This window comes from Mobula birostris, chromosome 3 (genome assembly GCF_030028105.1).
Source record: "Mobula birostris isolate sMobBir1 chromosome 3, sMobBir1.hap1, whole genome shotgun sequence".
Classification (NCBI taxonomy): domain Eukaryota; kingdom Metazoa; phylum Chordata; class Chondrichthyes; order Myliobatiformes; family Myliobatidae; genus Mobula; species Mobula birostris.
In genome coordinates, this window is record NC_092372.1 from 65,794,600 (window position 1) to 65,815,903 (window position 21,304).

The 21,304-nt window shown below is 39.4% G+C and overlaps 1 protein-coding gene across 4 annotated transcripts in view; it reads left to right on the forward strand.

Annotated features, from left to right (window-relative positions):
• The window catches only part of LOC140195090 (BTB/POZ domain-containing protein KCTD8-like), a 74,125-nt gene that overhangs the window by 11,767 nt on the left and 41,054 nt on the right, over window positions 1-21,304 (forward strand). The window contains exon 2 of one of the 4 annotated variants that reach the window (XM_072252777.1): window positions 1,223-1,292. The exons of the other annotated variants lie outside the window; for them this stretch is intronic. Within the exon in view, the coding sequence (XP_072108878.1) occupies window positions 1,223-1,263 (41 nt within the window). The 3' untranslated portion in view covers window positions 1,264-1,292. Of the gene's footprint in view, window positions 1-1,222; window positions 1,293-21,304 lie in introns of those variants that run through there. 4 annotated transcript variants of the gene reach the window in all.

A 21,304-nucleotide genomic window follows, 5' to 3' on the forward strand; every position in this document is an offset into this window, starting at 1 on the left:
TGGCATTAGTATTCCCCACTCTCCTATTCAGGTACCATTAAGAGGCCATCCAATTTAGTAGCATTACTCATACTTCTGAGTCTTTGTTGGAAGAAATGTATTCTACTTCTATTATAAAAATGAATTAAAGTACCCCTGAATGTGTTTGTATCGGTAAGTCATCACAGTATAGCTGAGAACAGAACTGGATTTTCTTTCACTGCTTTTCACTGTTCCTTGCACTGCTGCTACACAGTAAGAGAGCTGAGGTGTTAGAATCTGTGACCAGAGCTGGATTTAGTGAAGTCAAACGACCACTTCTGTGCTAATTTCTGAAACTGTATGGGAGCATGTTTTCTGATTCTCCAGGACTTAATGCATCTGTTTTTGTCATATCATAAGATTGAAACTGAAGGGATTTTATAGGTGAAAGTTTTCTCTGAGGCCCTTTACTTCATATAGTTATGAAGCAGTGCACCTGAGAAATGACTTCTCCTGTCTCCCGTAGTTTGGGCCTCAGAGAAAATAAATGAGGTAAGCTAGAACTGCGAGGAGGTGATAATGTAGTTTTTATAAAATAATCCTGTTATCACCCATACTGGTGATGAATCTTATATTGTTAAATAAATGACCAGACAAGGATAAAACTCACTCAATTGTGTATTTACAGTGAGGAATATTTCTATAAGTACACATATAAATATACATACTAAACTCTGTGGGGTTGATTCATAACCTGTTATTTCAATAGTGTTAAGTTGAACCTCAGGTGCCCCATCTAAATCACAACCAATAAAAATGACTAAAATATCTATAAATAGCATATCCAGACTATCTTTTCGCTTTCTAATAGTGCACTTTCATATTTCTTCATACCTAAATCACAGAATTTAATCCAAATACTTTGGAGGAAACATGACAGGATGTTTCTACCATTTTGTATGCTGAGCATCCTCCTGTAAATTTTGGCCAACATATTCATTTATTCTCCATCCTTTCTGTCTCCTGCTGATGATCTTATATTTCAGTCCAGATAAACTCTTCTCTATGGCTAGTTACCACCCTATACCACACAATCTGGTATCCTGCCACATCAGCATGCTGCCCTCCGCTAGTAAGGCTAGTTTTCTGTGCTAGTGTTAGCTGTCTTAAGCTATTACAATATTTTGTTAATTTCATTATGCCCACTTTGTTGGTTCCCAATATTTAATGTGATTTCTACTGCTTCCATATCTTCCTCCAGGAGCTTCCCCACTACAAGTGTACTTATCCAATGTGCGATAACCACCCCACGTTTGAAGGTATCACAATAGGCGTTTCCACTCTTCACTTTAATAGAAACAAGTGATCCTCCATTCCAAGGTACTGCCTAAGATGAGAGGAAAGTCTACAATGTAATGGAAATTGGTGGAGGAAGGATTTTTAAAAATTTATTTATTCAGGTGATATGGGCAATCAATGACAGGATTGGTATTTATTTCCCATCTTGAGTTAGCCTGACTTGCCGGACCATTTAAGCTGGCAGCTCAAAATCATTCACATCGATCTGGAGGCATATGTAGACCAGACACTTTAAGGATGGCAGTCTTCCTTCCTTGAAGTGCCCATCAAAACATGTTTTAACATTGTACTTGAATCTGCCTTCACCAACTCCTCTGGTAATGCTTTTTAAATAGAGCCATATGCACCATAGGAATTGGCCCTTCAACTAGTCCATGCTGACCAAGTTGTCTTGAAAATATATCAAACCTGGAATGAAATTCACTTAACAAATAATTTCTGGGAAATTCTGCATCACTCAGGAAATTCACTTCAGCATTGAGAGTCAAGCTTGTGGGTCTCATTCACGTTCAGTGTCAGATATGTAAGATATGATGATGCCATTTCCTGTTCAATATTCTCTTTGGAGGTGTGCCTATGAGGTGCTTATGGAGTATATGAAATGCAAAAGAACACTTAAAGAAATCAGGAGAGGGAAAAGAAGGCATAAAGTTGCTCTGGCAGACAAGGTCAAGGGGGATCCTAAGAAATTCTACAGATATGTTAAGACCAAAAGGATTTCAAGCGACAAAATTGGTCCTCTGGAAGACAGAATGGCAATCCATCTGTGGAGCCAAAACAGATGGGGGAAATCTTAAATAAATTTTTCGCACCTATATTTACCAGGAGTTGGACACAGAGTCTATAGAAGTGAGGCAGAGCAGCATCAACTTCATAGTGTTTGCTACCCTGAGGCAAATCAGGGTGGCTAAATCCCCAGGGCTGATAACATGTTACCTTGGACTCTACGGGAGGCAAGTGCAGAAATTGCTGAGGCTCTAGCAGAGATATTTAAATCATTCTTAGAAACAGAAGAGGTATCAGAGGATTGGAGGATAGCCAATGTTGTTCTGCTGTTTAAAAAGCTCCTAAACATGAACTAGGAGATTATAGGCTTTTAAGTCTGACATCAGTTGTGGGAAAGTTATTGGAAGGTATACTAAGGGACCAAATAATAAGTATTTGGGTCAACATAGACTGATTAAGGATAGTCAGCATGGCTTCATGTGTGGTAGGTCATGTCTAACCAATCTTAGTATTTTTTTAAACAATTTATGAGGAAAGTGGATGAAGGCAAGGTTGTGGATGCTGTCTACATAGAATTTGACAAGGCCCTGCATGGGAATTTGTTCAAAAAGGTTCAATAGCTCAGCATTCAAGGTGAGGTGGTAAATTGAATTGGATATAGGCTTTGTGGGAAAAGCCAGAAGTGGTAGTAGATGGTTGCCTCTCTGAAAGGAGGCCTGTGACTAGTGGAGCGCTGTAGGGATCGGTGCTGGGTCCATTGTTGTTTGCAATCTATATTAATGACCTAGATGATAATGCAGTGAACTGGATCAGCAAATTTGGGTGACACCAAGATTTGAAGTGTAGTGGATGTTATGGAAGGCTATTAAGGCTTGCAGTGGCATATGCATCAGCTGGAAAAATGGGCTGAAAAATGGCAGATGGAATTTAATGCAGACAAATGTGAGGTTTTGCATTTTGGTAGGACCAACCAGGGTGGGTCTTTCACAGTGAACAGTAGGGCACTCAGGAGTGTGGTAGAACAAAAGGATCTGGGAATACCGGTCCATAATTTGTTGAATGTGATGTCATGGGTAGATAGGGTCGTAAAGAAAGCTTTTAGCACCTTGGTCTTCGTAAATCAATGTATTGAGTACAGGAGATGGGATGTTATGTTGAAGTTGTATAAGAAGTTGGTGAGGCCTAATTTGGAACATTGTGTGCAGTTTTGGTCACCTACCTAAAGGATATAAACGAGTTTGAAAGAGTACAGAGAAAATTTACAAGGATGTTGCCGGGTCAGGGGGACCTGAGTTATAGTGAAAGAAGGTAGCAGATTGAGAGGAGATTTGATAAAGGTATACAAAATTATGAGGGGTATAAATAGGTTTAACACAAGCAGGCTTTTTCCACTGGAAGGTCCCACTGCTTGTCATGTATATCAATGATCTGGACGATAATGTGGTTAAGTGGATCAGCAAATTTGTGGATGAGACCAAGATTGGGGGTGTAGTGGAGAGTGAGGAAGGCTATCATGGCTTGCAGAGGGATCTGCATCAGCTAGAAAAATGGGCTGGAAAATGGCAGATGGAATTTAATGCAGATGTGCAACTTTGGCGCACTTTGGTAGGACCAACCAGGGTAGGACTTACACAGTGAATGATCAGGCACTGAGGAGTGTGATAGAACAAAGAGATCTGGGAATACAGGTACATAATTCGTTGAAAGTGATATCACAGGTAAATAAGGTTGTAAAGAAAGCTTTTGGCACATTGGCCTTCACAAATCAAAGTACTGAGTACAGGACATGGGATGTTATGTGGAAGTGGTATAAGACATTGGTGAGGCCTAATTTGGAGTATTGTGTGTAGTTTTGGTCACCTACCCACAGAAAAGATGTAAATAAGGGTGAAAGAGTACAGATAAAATTTACAAGGATGTTGCTGAGTCTGGAGAACCTGAGTAACAAGGAAAGATTGAATAGGTTAGGTCTGTGTTCTTTAGAATGTAGAATATTGAGTGAAGAGTTGATAGAGGTATACAAAATTATGAGGGGCATTGGTAGGGTAAAGGCAAGCAGGCTTTTTACACTGAGGTTGGGTGGGACTACAACCAGAGGTCATGGGTTATGGGAGAAAGGTGAAATGTTTAAGGGGAATATGAGAGACAACCTCTTCACTCAGATGGTTGTGAGAGTGTGGAATGAGCTGCCAGCAGAAGTGGTGTGTTTTAGCTCGATTTCAACACATAAGAGAAGTTTGGATCAGTACATGGATGGTAGGGGTATGGAGGGCTATGGTCCAGGTGCAGTTCGATGGGAGTAGGCAGTTTACATGGTTTCAGCATGGACTAGATGGGTCGAAGGACCTGTTTCAATGCTGTACTTCTCTATGACTATGGCTCTCTATAATGGTTAAATTAGCAGGATGTCACTCCTAATGTATGTAACCTAGGTTGTTATCTGACCACCCACCCTACTTCTGTTCGGCTAGAACGATTAAAACCATCCTACCATTTTATTATCTGTTCAGATATATTCATCTTTTTCATTAAAGTAACTAATTATATTCAGTTATTTTGGAAAAGGAATCTATTTGAACAAAAATACTGATCTGTAGACAAATACGCTTTGTTCTAGGTCAGCGGTCCCCAACCACCGGGCCACAAAGCATATGCTACCGGTCTGCGAGGAAACGATATGAGTCAGCTGCACCTTTCCTCATTCCCTGTCACGCTCTGTTGAACTTGAACATAGGGTTGCCAACTGTCCCGTATTTGCCAGGACATCCCATATATCGGGCTAAATTGGTTTGTCCCATACGGGACCGCCCTTGTCCCGTATTTCCCCCGCTAAGGTAGAGCGTTCCATGAAACCTCTCGTGCTGAAATGGCGTGAAGCGAAGAAGCAATTACCATTAATTTATATGGGAAAATTTTTGAGCGTTCCCAGACCCAAAAAATAACCTACCAAATCATACCAAATAACACATAAACCTAAAATAACACTAATATGTAGTAAAAGCAGGAATAATATGATAAATACACAGCCTATGTAAAGGAGAAATAATGTATGTACAGTATAGTCGGGAAGATTAAGCCGAGACCGATTTGTGGGAAAAGAATCGGCACAAATGCGCATGCGCACATCGCACATCCGCACATCACGCATGCGCACACAGGCGCCCGTGTAAGGCTTCATGGTCATGGTAGCTTTTCCTGGGGTACACACAAGTGTCCCGGGATTTGACTGCTACTTTTGTCCCTTATTTGGGAGTGAGAAAGTCGGCAGCCCTAACTGTAAAAGACATGTTGCGGTGAGTTTCACCCTACTTGGACAACACTCCCCCGGTCGGCCGGGCCGCAAGAATATTGTCAATATTAAACCGGTCCACGGTGCAAAAAAGGTTGGGGACCCCTATTCTAGATTAGCGAAATATTCTAGGATTAGTGCTTACTTACAAATGAAATCCATTTTTATGGTGAGCAGAAAATCTAATATAACTGCTCATCCTGAAATTTAAAGACAAGTAGTGATTATTGAAAAAAAGGAGCATAGTTTTGTTGCTGACATTATGAAAAAGGAAAGTTTTACAATAATCAGCGACAAATGAATTGCACAATTATTTTTAATGTAAAACAGACTAGCCCAATGCTTTCAAAAGCAAAGCTGATATTGCTTCAAGGTAAGATAATTTGATGAGAAAAAGTGCTGCAAGTCTTACATTTGATAAAGTTCTAACTGGATAATATTATAGAGAGCCATAGTCATACAGATTGTGATAAAACACAGATTTATTATAGTTCTTCATGTAAACTGGCTCTATTTAATCCTCTTTTATTGCTACATGAATAAGATCTTGATATGAGGGACTAAGATCTTCTTCCGGTCTTTGGATGGATACTATTGTTTCTTCGGACCCCATCTGAAAGTTGTAATATTGCTAACCATGTCATAATAAGTGGCTGCCAATTTAACATCTGTGGCTACCTTTGCCGCTCAATTGAAAGTCAAACCCTACGTTAGGTAAATGTTCAAGCTATTCGGCTGTTTATGATGGAGACCACACACGTTGTTGCAGGATCACATTATGATGCTTTGCCAGTTTGTACCTGCTATGAATCAGAAAAACCAGAAGTCAAAAACCAAACACAAGTATTTAGGTGGCACCACAGAGCCTAAATGATTTAGCAAAGATGGGATGCTCAGATTTTAAGAATACTTTGTTAAGAATAAAGGAAGGGAAACTAAAATGGGATAAAAAATAACTTTTTATTTACATATAAATCATGATTGAAATAGAGCATTTTGTGTATGTTGCTTGGATTTCCAGCATCTGCAGATTTTCTCATGTTTGTTATTTTGTTAAAAATGGTTGATTTTGAATCATGAAAACTCAAACAATTCACTAACATTTTGCCCAAAATAGTGCACTGGATTGATCATAACACTTTGGGAAAACTCTGAGGAAGTATATGGTGCAAAAATAAAGGAACCGATTTCTAATATTGCAAAAAGCTTATCAAAAATAAATAGAATCTTTATTTACCAGAAAAAAAAACACATGCATGCATTTTAACTGAAAGTATTAAAATCTATATCTCTTCAAGATCTTAATTAAGCCATTAGGTAAGAGAAATATATTTTTTTAATATTGTTAATAATTGTTTTTAAAATTGGAATTACATCAGATGCTATGCAGGGTATTATGAGAGAGCTGAAGTAACTTTTCCTGCAGGGCATCAGCAGATAGATATGAGATTCTTAAGGTTTGCATGGATATATCTCAGGAATTTTACTTTATGTATTGCAAAGGTACCTCAATAATTAATCTTTTTTATATTCTCATAGTTATATATTACTTACAGAAATAATTCTAGTGCAATAAGTACAAATCATGGCTCAAACTTAACTGAATGGAAATAGCTAATAAAACATCATTTTGAAGCGTTATTATCACAATTTTCATAAAAACAATTCTAAATTCTAAGTACATAGGAAAGGGTAAACTACTGATATTTCGTCATTCTAACACGGTATTTAATTTAGCTTTCTTTTGTTAAAAAGTCACAAGCTATATTTTGATCTTAGGGATTTCAGTTTGTGGCTTTTTCATAAATTGCTAATGATAATAATGCTCAGGATAAAACACTTAGAATTGTTTTTATAAAATCCTGCCTAATGTCTAAATGAGTGCTTCCTAATGCTGGAAATAGAATACCTGGCCAACTCTTGGATTTTATTCAATATACTTAATCTAACTCTGAAATAAAAGCCTCAATGCATTAAATAATTCATTCCCCTCTGCACTTATATTATAATATTAATGTCCCTGCTGTGTTGCAGGGGTGGGATTTGGGGAGTCGGTAGCATAACAATGCTTACTGGGATTTATAATAGAAAGGTAGTTGGAAAGTAGAGGAAGCACGATAATGATGAAATAAACAACTTTTTATGATTTGGAGAAGAAAGAAGAAACATATTAGATTAACATTAACTTTATTTGTTACATGTACATCGAAATGTACAGTGAAATGCAATGATTGTGTTAAATCAAATCAGCGAGGATTGTGCAAGTACTGCTTCATTTCCAGTGTCAACGTAACATTTGCACAGTTCGCTCAGTTGAATGTTGGAGCATCTTGGAGTGCTCGCAAGCAAGTGTAATGCCAACATTTAAAAAAAATTGGCTCATCACTTTGAGCCAAGTGCTGCAATGCTCCTGATTTGCTGCAGACATGTCCATTCTGAACTGTTAATGAGCATTTGAAGCAGTTTGTGTAATTTAACAAGAGGACACTAAATTCACTGATTGATTGGTAAAATTTAACCCTGTGAATATGATAATAATCAGAAGCAGAATCAGATTTATTATCTTTGGAATATGTCGTGAAATTTGTTGTTTTCTCGGAGTGATGTAGTGCAAGGCATAAAAACGTAGAACATAGAACAGTACAGCACAGTACAGGCCCTTCGGCCCACAATGTTGTGCCGACCCTCAAACCCTGCCTCCCATATAACCCCCCCCACCTTAAATTCCTCCATATACCTGATTAAATAGTTCAGAAGCAGAATAGTGAGGTAGGGTTTATGAGTTCATGGGCCATTCAGAAATCTGATGGTGGAGGGGGAAAAGCTGTTCTTAAAACATTGAGTGTGGGTCTTGAAGCTGTTGTATCTCCTTCCAATGGCAGTAATGAGCAAAGGGCATGTCCCAGAAATGGGAGTCATCTCCTGCACTTCAGCTTATCAATTGCTCTTCACATTATTGGATCCTGTGCCTTGTAAAATAGAAATGATGACAAGTTGTCCATTCCCACTTCTTCTGTTTGGCGTCTTTTGGCACTATGCTCTAATTGGACAAAGTTTCCAGTGTTGGAAGGATCGTATTTGAACCAGTCTGCTGCCTATTTCCCACCTCCCCCAGTGAATGCATATTTCTCAATCATTGCACTTCTTTGCGTCCCCACTGCAAATCGTGTTAGAGGCCTTGCTGCTACGTGTTACAGCTGTTCCTTGAGGCAGAGCAGGTCATGAGCTAGGCTTCAGATGGTGATCTTGAGGCATATACCCAGACTGCTCTGGTAGCATGTTGACAGCCTACTGCCCCAACAGGCCTTTGAATTGCTTTTAAATGATAATAAAAGTTCAAAAGTAGTTGAGAAGGATATGCATAGTTTACCAAAAGCCATAAAAATATATTCCGATGCTAAAAGTAATTTAAAATATTAATATTAATAGGAGAAAAAAGCATACCACTTACTTTGACCTACATTTTCAGTTAAGTTCAATGATCTTATTCAAATGAGGTCATAGAACATCACTGAAACACAATTTTTTTCCCCCAGGGTTGGGGAATCAAAAACTAGAGGGCATAGATTTAATGTGAGAGGGGAAAGATTTGATAGGAACTTGAGGGTTGACATTTTTCACCCAGAAGATGTTCTGTATATGGAATGAACTATGTGAGGAAGTGGTTAAGGGGACAATAGCACCATTTAAAAGGCTCTCGGACAGGTACATGGATAAGAAAAGTTCAGAGTGAACTAGTCTAACAATCAGGGACTGCACAAATACTAGTTGTTTCTACTGTTTTTTGTTCAAACTAGAGACAACTGGAATTGGCATAGATATATACAGTATTTGTTCATAATGGGTGACAAGATTAATCCAAGTTCAGATCGGAACATACAAGTAGAACAATTTAGGAATGAGAATTGGGTATTTAACCCTTTGAGCCTGTTTAACTGGTCTCTGAGAACATGGTTGATCTATCACCTAACTCCACATTAACTTCATTGCTCCATGTCCTCTGACAACTCTGGTTAACCAAATCTACTCATCCCAAAATTAACTTTGGATGTTGAATCAACTACCACTTAGAGAAGAGTTCCAAACCTGTCCTAGACTTTGTATGTGCCATTGTTCCCTGATTTTGCCCCTGAAAGGTCGGGATCTCACTTTCAGACAATACCTGCTGTCCTAAACTCCCCAGTCTGGGGAAGTAGTCCCTCTGCATCTACTCTATCAATTCTGTTTAATTCCTTGAAAACCTAAATTTCAGGAAGTGGAACATAGAACAGTACAGCACAGGAAACGGTCCTTCGGCCTACAATGTTGTGCCAAAACAAATAAATTAGTGATCAAATGCACAACTAAACTAATCCCTTATGCCTACACAATGTACATAATCTTCCACTTTCCTCACATTCATGCGGCTATCTAAACACCTCTTAAGCGTCCCTGTTTATCTGCCTCTACCACCACCCCAGGCAGTGCGTTCTAGACACCTATCAACCTTTACGTGAAAATCGTGCCCCTCACATCTCCTTTGAAACTACCCTCTCTGACCTTAAATGCATGCCCTCCAAACCCCCTCAGTGGACTTGGTTGCTTCATCACTAATCAGCACCACTCTCCAGGCCCAGCTCAAGTATCAAGTTACCCAAATATTCAGGAATATAACCCAAGTTTGTATAATCTTGTAATTTAACCCTTGGAGTCGAGATAAATTTGAATAGGTCTCTGTCAAGCACCATTATGTCCTTCTTAATGTGTGATGCACATAAGTGACTTCATTATTCTGGATGAAATCTAACTAAAGCGTTGTGTAATTGCAACTGAAACAAATATACTGAGCAAAACAGATAAAAGACAAACTAAATATAATGCAATTCTTCTTGACAAATAATTATGAGTGCATGGAATGGGCTCTAAACAAAATTACTGTTATCGTTCGTGAAACAGATGGCTGCTGCAATATGAAGATCATCCTCTTTTTTTGAGAAGTGATAACTTGCCTTGTTCATCTGTATCTATCCTTGACCATCTTGTGATCAATAACACGTCCGATAGGATTATAAGAGATGCCCCACAGCTGATATTGGAAGCAATATTTTAAAGAATTGCTACTCTTTGAAGAAGGCTTTATTTGGAGTTTTCTGACAGTGGTATAGTGCAAAACATATAAAAAAATAGAAGTTACAAAAAAAATACTGCAGAAGCAGAATAGTGAGTTAGTTTTCATGGGTTGATGGACTGTTCAGAAATCTGATAGCTGTGGGAAGAAGCTGTTCCTAAAGTATGGAGCGTGGGTCATCTGGCTCCCTAACCTCCATCTTGATGGTAATAATGAGAAGAGTCATCTTCTTGATCTGTAGACTAAGTACTGAGATATACTGATTGGAAATTAGGAAAAACAGTATTATGGACTTTGACATTCAGTCTTATTACAGTACTGGGAGAATATAAGGGTATCAGATTCGTAAATGCTCTGTTTCAATTCCTAACGATCTAGTTGTGTTAATTTTAGCTTGGGCAATCTCTTCTAGAACTTCTTGCAGAACTTGTGCAGAGCCAACCATGACCTTTCCTGTCTTTCTTTAGTGATATGAAAGTCCTAGTTCAGGATCAATTCATGGTGTACTAAATCTCAGAAACAATTTGCATTCACATAGTATCTTTAAAGTTGAAATGTTCTTTGGCTCTCCCCAGAGGCATGTGCTGAACAATAATATGAAATCAATTGCAAGATGTGCAAGCGAATGCTGGACGTTCCACCTTTAGAGTATTGATCCAAGACTGAAGATGGAATGGAGGCATGAAACACTGGAAAGAATGCCAGAGCAGAGTTTTTTTTTGGCTCATGTGCAAATTCCATGGCCAAGCTGTGAAGTGAATTTATGGCAGCTACAAAGAAAATGTTTCCAGTGAGATAATGGCTTGCTCAGTTTCCAGACAGAGGATTCAGCTTCTGTCTTTATCTAAGGTCACAGTGAGGCAGGAACCGAGCAGCTTGTATCTCTAACAACCAGTTATTGGAGCTAAATATGTGTTAACTCACTGTCAGGATGAAGCTTTCATGTTACTTGTGCATTTGTCATGATGCTTCCTATCTGCAGATTAATGACTAGTCTTCCTTGGGAAGAGGGGAGATGAATTACATTTTCTTGAGTCAAGATGATTTCAATGAGGTACCATTAGCAATAACATAGCAAAAACATTAATTCCCTCTAGACTTGGGTAACTTGATACTTGAGCTGGGCCTGGAGAGTGGTGCTGATTAGTGGTGAAGCAATCAAGTCCACTGAGGGGGTTTGGAGCAGTAACCTCACCATGAAAACATGGCTATTTCTCATTATAAAAGTCAATGCTTCCACAGAACATCCTATTATTATTGTTGTGTGTTCTATGTTGAAATGTTCGGTTAAACTCCACCAGTGCCCTACTTTAGATTTGGGATATCTGTTAAATTCAGAGATTGTCTATCTTTTGTATGGCATAGATAGCCTCAGCCTCTGATGTCCAGTCTGTCAATCCAGCCAAGATGTCTTGAGATAAATGAGTTTGCTGTTTCAGGTGAACTTAATGTGCAGCTGGATGTAATGTTTGACTCATCACTGAAGTTGCTCTTCAGGTTATCTGCTATCTTCCGTTTGTGAAGCACCTGCCACATAGTCCATGCAATGTGTGGATTATTTTGAGAGCTGAACATTGTCTTCAGAGTAAGTCAAAGTTGGGGACCTCTAATGTGTGATCAGTAATGAGGTATTTGTTCCCTGCAATGCACCTATCTCACATTTCTTTCCATCGGTTTTGAGGGCTGTATCCATAAGCACACACATTGGTTGGAGTTTCCCAAAATTATTTAAAATGTTTTTGTACAGACTTAAAGGTGAGAAGATTGGTTTTGCCCATTATGTTTTCCCTCTTGTAGAGGACATTGGAGTCATTGTGACTTGCAGGCAGAACAAAGTGAGTGAGCACTAGGATATACTCAGCTAGAGTAGACTTATGTGTTCCTGTCACCATCTAGATAATGGCTTGTCACTAACATAAGAAATTCTGCGGATGCTGGAAGTCTAGAGCAACACTCACAAATGCTGGAACAACTCAGCAGGTCAGGCGGCATCGATGAAGGGGAATAAATGACGAGGGGTCTCTGCCCAACATGTTGCCTGTTTAATCCTATCCATAGATGCTGCCTGACCCACTGAGTTCTCCGGCATTTTGTGTGTATTAGCAGGATCACTAGGCATTTATGATCTTTGCATTGAAGGCTGCAGGGCTGAGAATGATGTTATGTAACAGTCTGTTCAAGGGCCAGTGTGGTGTGGCACAGTACTCTGTTTCAGCCCGTCCATGAGGCTCCAGTAGTTTCCAGAGCAGGTTTAGCTTTAAATTTACACTTGCCTGATACTCAGTTACATAAGTTAGGTCTTAGTATAATGAGTGAAGGAATATGTCTGAGAAAAACAAAGGACTTTTTCTTGTCAGTGTTGCATGGAGTGACTGAGGAAAACCCAAGTGCAGGACACAGGCACGGAGACTTGACACAGAGATGGGTTTGGACATGACTTGGACTTGGAGCCTGGAACTTAACCTGGACTCAGAGCCTGGAACTTGACTTGACTTGGACTCAGAAACAAAGACAGACAATTCATATCTTGGCTCGGAGGAGTGGCAAACCACCAGCAATCCTCAGCTAGACACGAAGAGACAGAATTCTCAACTCAGAGTAGCAGCAAACGGCCGGACCTACTCAGCTGGGAATGAGACAACTAAACCAACCAACGACTGACAAACGAATCTTAACATGGAGTAGCTCATGAAGAGGCAAATGGCCGGCAGTCACTTAGCTGGAAATGAAGAGACAGAATTCCTAACTCGGAGTAGCGGCAAATGGCTGGACCTACTCAGCTGGAAACGAGACAACAGAAGCCAAACAATCGCAGTCCATTTGTATCTAGACATGGGGAAGCTCATGAAGACGGTCCCTTATTCTTGGCGGCTCAGAAGACAGTCTCTTATTCTTGGTGGCTCAGAGTGGTGACAATTGGCCTGCAAATCTCAGCCGAACATGAAAACAACAGAATTTGCATCTTAGCTCAGAGTAGCGGCAAAACGGTCAGCAACGCAGCTGGACATGAAAACGACTGAATTCACTAAGCAACCACAGGCACCGAAGCAACTTAGAGTCCACGATTCTTGGCTGCCCCGGGACGAGCATAGCCGCACTGGCTATGGTGACAAACCAGCAGCGAGTAGATGAAAGCTGGAGTCTTTATGCTGCTGGTTCAAATGAGGATCAGGTGCCCTCATCAAGGAGCCCAGTGGAACATGGGGAAAAGGAAATTAAGTGAAATGAGTAATCAACGGACCGGACCGTGACAGTCAGATGATCAGGTTGATGCTCTAGTGTTGGCTTCAATGTAGAATCAACTGATTGGAAGCGTGGAAGGTGTTTGCACTACATTCTACTAATATTTGTATGCTATGCTGTGGGAGAACCTGTGTGGTTTAGGAATTCCTTGCTGGTTATTGCTTCACCGCATTATAGCTGGATGGGGATCGTGAAACCTTATTTCAAATTGTTTGCATAAGCACACTCTTGTGTTGAGTGGATGCCTAATTTTAGCATAAGGGTTAACCCATTTGAAACAAATAAGCTGCTATTTCAGCAAAGATACTAGATGGAAGTATATTATGGAAAACATCTTCGTGCTTATCCACTAACAAAATCAATATTTATTTACATGATAGACAGAAGAAAGATTTGTCCCACATCTCAAAGTTGTCACTAAAATCTGGTGTGGGAAACTAATGCTATTTTCTCATTTATCCTGTTGAAATTTTATTTTTGTCAAATTTTGCTTTCTTAGTGAACAAACTTTTAATTATTTTATTTGATAGAAGGACTCTTATGAAGGTACTGGTTACTGTTACTGGTCTATTAGTTTGAAGAGTCCATCATCCTAGCCCTAGGACTGAGCTTGCAAATATTTAAGTAAATACTAAACTTAAATATGTAAGTAAATTCTAAACTTGAGAAAAAATGTGAACAAATGTGAGCATTTATTTTTATCTTGCTTCCAACACTAGATATCCCGATGGAAATCTCTAATTGGAACAGACAATTTTAACATGAAAATATGGTTCCAGTAGTATCTCTTTGCAGAATACAAAATAGGAGCAGAAAACTGATGCAGTTAATTGTAAAAAGGTAAATTTGTGTTGGAGACAAAGTAGTCAATTGTTCACAGTGCACAGCTTGTTGGAACAGGACTGCTACTTGGATGTTGAAGACTTGAAGTCCTAGCTGGCACAAGGAGATTTGATGAAAGGTGGCCCTGCTTGTTATAGAGGCTAATGGAGTCTGGCTAAGGAGGTGGCAGAGGCTGATACAATTACAATGATTAAAAGGCATTTGGGCATATACTTACTGGGAAGATATAAAGGGGTCCTGGCCTAATGAAGGCAAGTAGGTTGGGTGTAGATAGGCATTACTAGTGGCAAGAATGAACTGGGCTGAAATGGCACGTCTCTGTTCTTTATGAGTCAAGGAACCTTTGTCACTGAAAACAGAGGTGCATGCTATATGGTAGGAACTTGCAAATCAGATTGATCCAGGTCTCTGGAACATGTCAGTCTTGGCAAATCAGAATCAGAATCACATTTGATATCACTGGCATATACCGTGAAATTTGTTAACTTTATGGCAGCATTACAATGCAATACATGATGAATATAGAAGAAAATCACAATTACTGTAAGTATATATGTATATTAAATAGCTAAATTAAAATATGTAGTACAAAAACAGAAATAAATAAAAGTAGTGAGGTAATGTTCATGGGTTAAGTGTCCATTTAGAAAGCGGATGGCAGAGGAGCACAAGCTGTTCCTGAATCCTGAAGGTGTGCCTTCAGGCTTCTGTACCTCCTTCCTGATGGTAACAATGAGAAGAGGGCATGTCTTGGGTGGTGGGGGACATTACTGATAGACACCACATTTCTGAGCACCACTCCTTGAAGGCGACTTGGATACTGTGGAGGCTTGGTACCATTGATGGAACTGACTAACTTTACCGCTCTCTGCAACTTACTTCGATCCTGTGCAGAAGCCCTCCCATACCAGACGGTGATGCAGCCAGTCAGAATGCCCTCCACGGTACATCTGTAGAAGTTTTCAAGGATATTTGGTGATGAAACAAATCTCCTCAAACTCCTAATGAAATATAACTGCTTCTTGCATTCTTTGTAGTTGCATCGATATGTTGGGGCCAGGTTAGATCCTCAGAGGTATTGACACCCAGGAACTTGTAATTGCTCACTCTCTCCACTCCTGATCCCTCTATGAGGATTGGTTTGTGTTCCTTCATCCCACCCTTTCTGAAATCCACAATCAGCTCTGTGGTCTTACTGATGTTGAGTGCAAGGTTGTTACTGCAGCACCTCTCAACAGCTGGTATATCTCGCTCCTGTACGCCCTCTCATCTCCATCTGAGATTCGGCCAACAATGGTTGTATCATCAGAAAATTTATTGATGGCATTTGAGCTATGCCTGGCCACACAGTCATGGGTGTAGAGAGAGTAGAGTAGTGGGCTAAGTACACATCCTTGGGTTGCGCCAGTGTTGATTGTCAGTGAGGTGGAGATGTCATTACCAATCAGCACAGATTATGGTCATCTGAGTAGGAAGCCAAGGATCCAGTTGCAGAGAGAGGTACAGAGGCCCAGGTTCTATAACTACTCTGAAAGATTTTATTTTATTTTTTATTTTAGTAATACAACACAGTAACAGGCCTTCTGGCCCAATGAGCCCAAGCCGCGGAATTACACTCGATTAACCTAATAATCCATATGTTTTTGGAATGTGAGAGGAAACCAGAGCATCCTAAAGAAACCCACATGGTCAGGGGGAGAACATGCAAAATCTTTACAGAGAGTGGCAGGAATTAGACCCTTGTCGCTGGTACTGCAATGGCATTACGCTACTGCGCCATCACTAGTATCTTTCTTCCTGCAGGAGAAGAGGTAATCAGGTTTGAAGTGAATTTCTAAAGAACCAAGAGTCCTTTCCTCTTCTAATAGCCTATAAAAGCTGCATAGTTTTATGTATCTCTTAAATCTCCTTGAAGGTGAACAATCCCAGCCTACCTGCTCCCCAACTGAAGTCTTGTCTGGTGATGCCATCCTGAATCTGTGTAAGCAGGTCAATTTTGATTTTGATCAGAGAATTGAGTTTTTTTCTGAACAAAGTTGGTGATCTAGAATGCTCTCCCTGAAAGGACACATAATCTGATTCAATAGCGATTTTCAAAAGGGAAATCAATATATATTTTGGAAGGATACATTTGTCGGGCCATGGGAAGGAGCAGGGAAGTATAATTTCAAAACATCAAAAGAGGCACACAAGCCTAAACAGCCTCCCTTTGATAAGTGTTGTATGAAACTAAAGGACAATTAAATTCCTCCTCCCCCAAAGCAATATCACAGAGAGAAACCATAACCTTACATTCACTTACAAAGAACAAATCACATTTGACAGAGATTAGCCGAGCAGCCCATGTGCTTGGCTTTTGTTGACAATGTTGCTATGTCCTACCAAGAGAATCCAAATAACTTACATCAAAAATTCCAGGCACACTTCATTATTTTGCTGCAGTAGTTAGTTGACAGCTTCAAGTTAAGAGGATATGGAGGGTATCCCCTTTCTTAGCCAGGTGTTAAGGTGCAGTGAACAACTACATTGAATGCAAAAGACAATGGCAACATAAACTGATAGACAAGTTACCTTGTGATCTACAGTCTAAAACCAGTTTAACTTTAATAACAAACAGAAAATCAGCAGATGCTGGAAATCCGAGTAACACACACAAAGTGCTGGAGGAACTCAGCAAGCCAGGCAGCATTTTGTGTGTGTTGTTTAACTTTAATAATACCATTGCAATCACATACATGTAGTAAGACTGAATATGGTGCAAAAATGTCACAGTTATGATTGGTAAATAAGCTAAAGTATTGATAATGCATCCAAAAAATACTGCAAGAAATTCAATCATAGGTATCTGACAATGTCAAGCATCCACATAATAGTTCACAGTGGTGCAATAGTCTTCCTAAAATCTAAGCTTTGAAATGTTAAACTCCAAGTTGCATCATTCACTGCACGTTAATACAACTTGCTACTTTTTTTCAAAAATGTATCAGTAACATTCTCTAAAACACTTTTAGGAAAATACAAATGGTTGGACGTCTGTGGGACTCTGTAAGCCATTAAGAATACTGATAGTCAGAACCCTTGCGGGAGGTTGGTGAGTTTGCATGAGAACAGTGTGACTTCACTTGACTGTGGAAGCAGAGTCAACTGCATCTTGGCCATGTCTCCTCATTGGCTGTGATTTGGCTACCATTTCTATGCCATAGAGGATGAGCTCCGAGCTGTAGGCGACGGCCTGTGCAAGATTGATACCGCTTTGTGACAGCGCATACAGATTTACAATTTCCTATTGTCCATACCTTTATTTTGGCGGCCAATGCCCTAATTAAAATCATCTGCAGCTGAACATGACTGACCTTACTTGATGGGGAATTTGCATCCGTGCTCTCCTTTATCACTGTTTAGCAACATGACCCTCAAGACTGGTGACTCATCACATACAAATCCTGTCTCTTGGTTGCCCTCTAAGTTGCAGGCAGTGTATGTTTAGAATTTCTTCTTCTTCTTCTTCTTGTGTTGTTTTATGACGGTTGGCAAACTAGCTTTAAGGTACATTACCGCCACCTGCTAGACTGGAGTGTGGATCATTGGATAAACAGGAGAAGGGAAAAGAATTGCATTCCCTAAATTCTATATAATAAACCTGAGTCTTTTAGATATTTCATGATACAGATCTGTATTTCTCTTGAATTTTCATTTAAAATATCTTCTATACACACATCAGTTTTTTTGTTTATCTTAAACACTCCTACCATCTTCACTCTTTCTTTTTGATACCTCCTACATTTTATCAATACATGTTCAACTGTTTCTGGTTGATTACAGTATTCACACAACCCAGCTGGATGTTTCCCTATTTTGTGTAATGTATAATTAAGATTAGTATGTCCAATTCTCAAACGACTGATGATCATTTCTGTTTTTCTACATCCACTTGACAATCTTTTGTATCTGACTTGCCTCTGTATTTTGTACAGTTGTCTCACTGTTTCACTCTCATCCCAATGCTTCTGCCATATCTCCTCAATACATGTTTTAATAATGCTCTTGATTTCCACTTTGCCAAGAGGGATCTGGACCTCTATTATAGACAATTTGAGCGATTGTTTAGCTATATTATCCACCTTTTCATTACCCTCCATTCCACAATGAGCAGGAACCCAAAGAAAGCTTACTTCTACCCCATTTTTGGTCAGTGTATATAACTTGCACAGAATCTCTAATAAAATATCCTGTCTACTTTCTGATTTTCTTGATTTGATCGAAGTTAATGTGGATAAACTGTCTGAACAGGTTACAGCCTTTCTGATATTATTTTCTTCTATCCAGGATAATGCACTCAATATTGCCATTAATTCTGTTGTATACACTGATAAATGGTTTGTTGTTCTTTTCCTGATACTAGTTTTGCACTGAGGAATGTAGACTGCAATGCCTGTGTGGCCAGATCTGGGGTCTTTTGATCCATCCGTAAATATTACAAGTTCATTTCTAAACTGCAGGTCTATATATTCTTGTACTATCAATTTGATTCCATAGTTAGACTTCTTTTTTAAAAGTTATTGCAGGTTTATATCTACTGTATGCATTGTAAAGAGCCATGGAGCTACATCAGATATTGGAACTGTAGGGCTATATTCCATTTCGTGTAGACCGTATTTTTGTGCTGCTGCATCCCCGATTCATCCAAAGCTATTATAACTTGACTTATTATGTTCCCAGCAGTCTTTCAATATAGCTTTAGCTTGATATGGGTAGTTATGTCCCATAAGGTTAACCCAGTAATTTAGCATTAGCTTTATTCTTCTACGTCTTAATGGCATTTCCCCCATTTGGACTTTAAGAGCTGATATAGGTGATGTTCTGAATGCACCACTACATATCCTGAGGACCTGAGCTTACTCAACATCCAGCATCTTTAAATTACTTTCTGCAGCTGACATGTATGCTACACTTCCATAATCCAATGTAGCCCTCATTAGAGCTTGATAAATATTTAATAGCGATATCCTGCTCGCACCCCAGTCCTGTCCGGCAAGACCCCTCAGTAAGTTATTTATTTTTTACATTTGTTTGTAATTTTCTCAATTTGCTTTTTCCATGTAAGTTTCTCATCAAATAACAAACCAGGGAACCGAATTACCTTTACCTGCTCTAATCTTTATTCATGTAATTTCACGGAAACTGGTTTGTGACTTCTTGAGAAACATATCACTTGCGACTTACTTGAAGACAATTTGAAACCCCATTTATTTGCCCACTCCTCCACTTTATTTATTGCATCTTGCATTTTTCTTTGTATATAAATTAAATTTCTTCCCCTCACCCATAAAGCCCTGACATCTGCATATAAGGATTTCCCCAAACTATGTTCAATTTGCGCAAATATGTCATTTATCACTATGAAAAATAGTAATGGACTGCAGACGCTACCTTGTGGTGTTCCATTTTCAACCAAGTATATCCTGGAGTACTCTGTTTCCACCTTGACTTGAATTGTTTGACCAAAGTCAAGGGATAGAGTTTAAGAGTCACGATGTAATGATGCAGCTCTATAAAACTCTGGTTAGGCCACACTTGGAGTAATGTGTCCAGTTCTGGTCGCCTCACTATAGGAAGGATGTGGAAGCATTGGAAAGGGTACAGAGGAGATTTAACAGGATGCTGCCTGGTTTAGAGAGTATGCATTATGATCAGAGATTAAGGGAGCTAGGGCTTTACTCTTTGGAGAGAAGGAGGATGAGAGGAGACATGATAGAGGTGTACAAGATACTAAGAGGAATAGATAGAGTGGATAGCCAGCGCCTTTTCCCCAGGGCACCACTGCTCAATACAAGAGGACATAGCTTTAAGGTAAGGGGTGTGAAGTTCAAGGGAGATATTAGAGGAAGGTTTTTTACTCAGAGAGCGGTTGGTGCGTGGAATGCACTGCCTGAGTCAGTGGTGCAGGCAGATGCACTCGTGAAGTTTAAGAGACTACTAGACAGGTATATGGAGGAATTTAAGGTGGGGGGTTATATGGGAGGTAGGGTTTGAGGGTCGGCACAACATTGTGGGCTGAAGGGCCTGTAAAGTGCTGTACTATTCTATGTTCTATGTTCAAAAGGAAAGTCTAGAACTCAATTATATAATTTTTCTTCCACCCCTAGTTCTTTAAATTTAATGAACACTCTCTCTTTCCAATGCATATCATATGCCTTTTCTATGTCAAAAAATACCACCAGGACCATTTCTTTATTTGTTTGAGCCTTCCCAATTTCAGATTCCAAGCTAAGTATTGAATCTACTGTAGTTCTTCCTTTACGAAAACCGCTTTGGTAGGGAGAAATAAGATTTCTTTTTTCCAGAAAGTATGTAAGCCTGTCAGTTATTATTCACTCCATAAGTTTACCTAGCTGTGAAGTTAATGCAATTGGTCTATAATTTGTTGGGTCTGGTGAATCTTTACCAGGTTTTAATACTGGAACAATAACAGAATGTTTCCATGCAGTTGCTATTTTACCTATTTCCCATATTTTATTAAACAGTCTCTGCAGAGCTAGAAGTGCACTTCTTGATAAATGCTTCAGCATTATACCCCATACTTGATCCTTCCCAGGAGAAGTTGGCCGCCCATTCATAATGGCTCTTTCTATTTCTGTTATGCTAATAGGTGTATCCAGCAATTCTTCTGATGTTGCTCTTTTATCCGTAATTCCTGAATTTTGCTTAAGCCTCTCCTCCCTTTGCTGTCTAGCCTCAACCGTCAAATTCTCCAAGCTATGTATGCTTACAGAAGT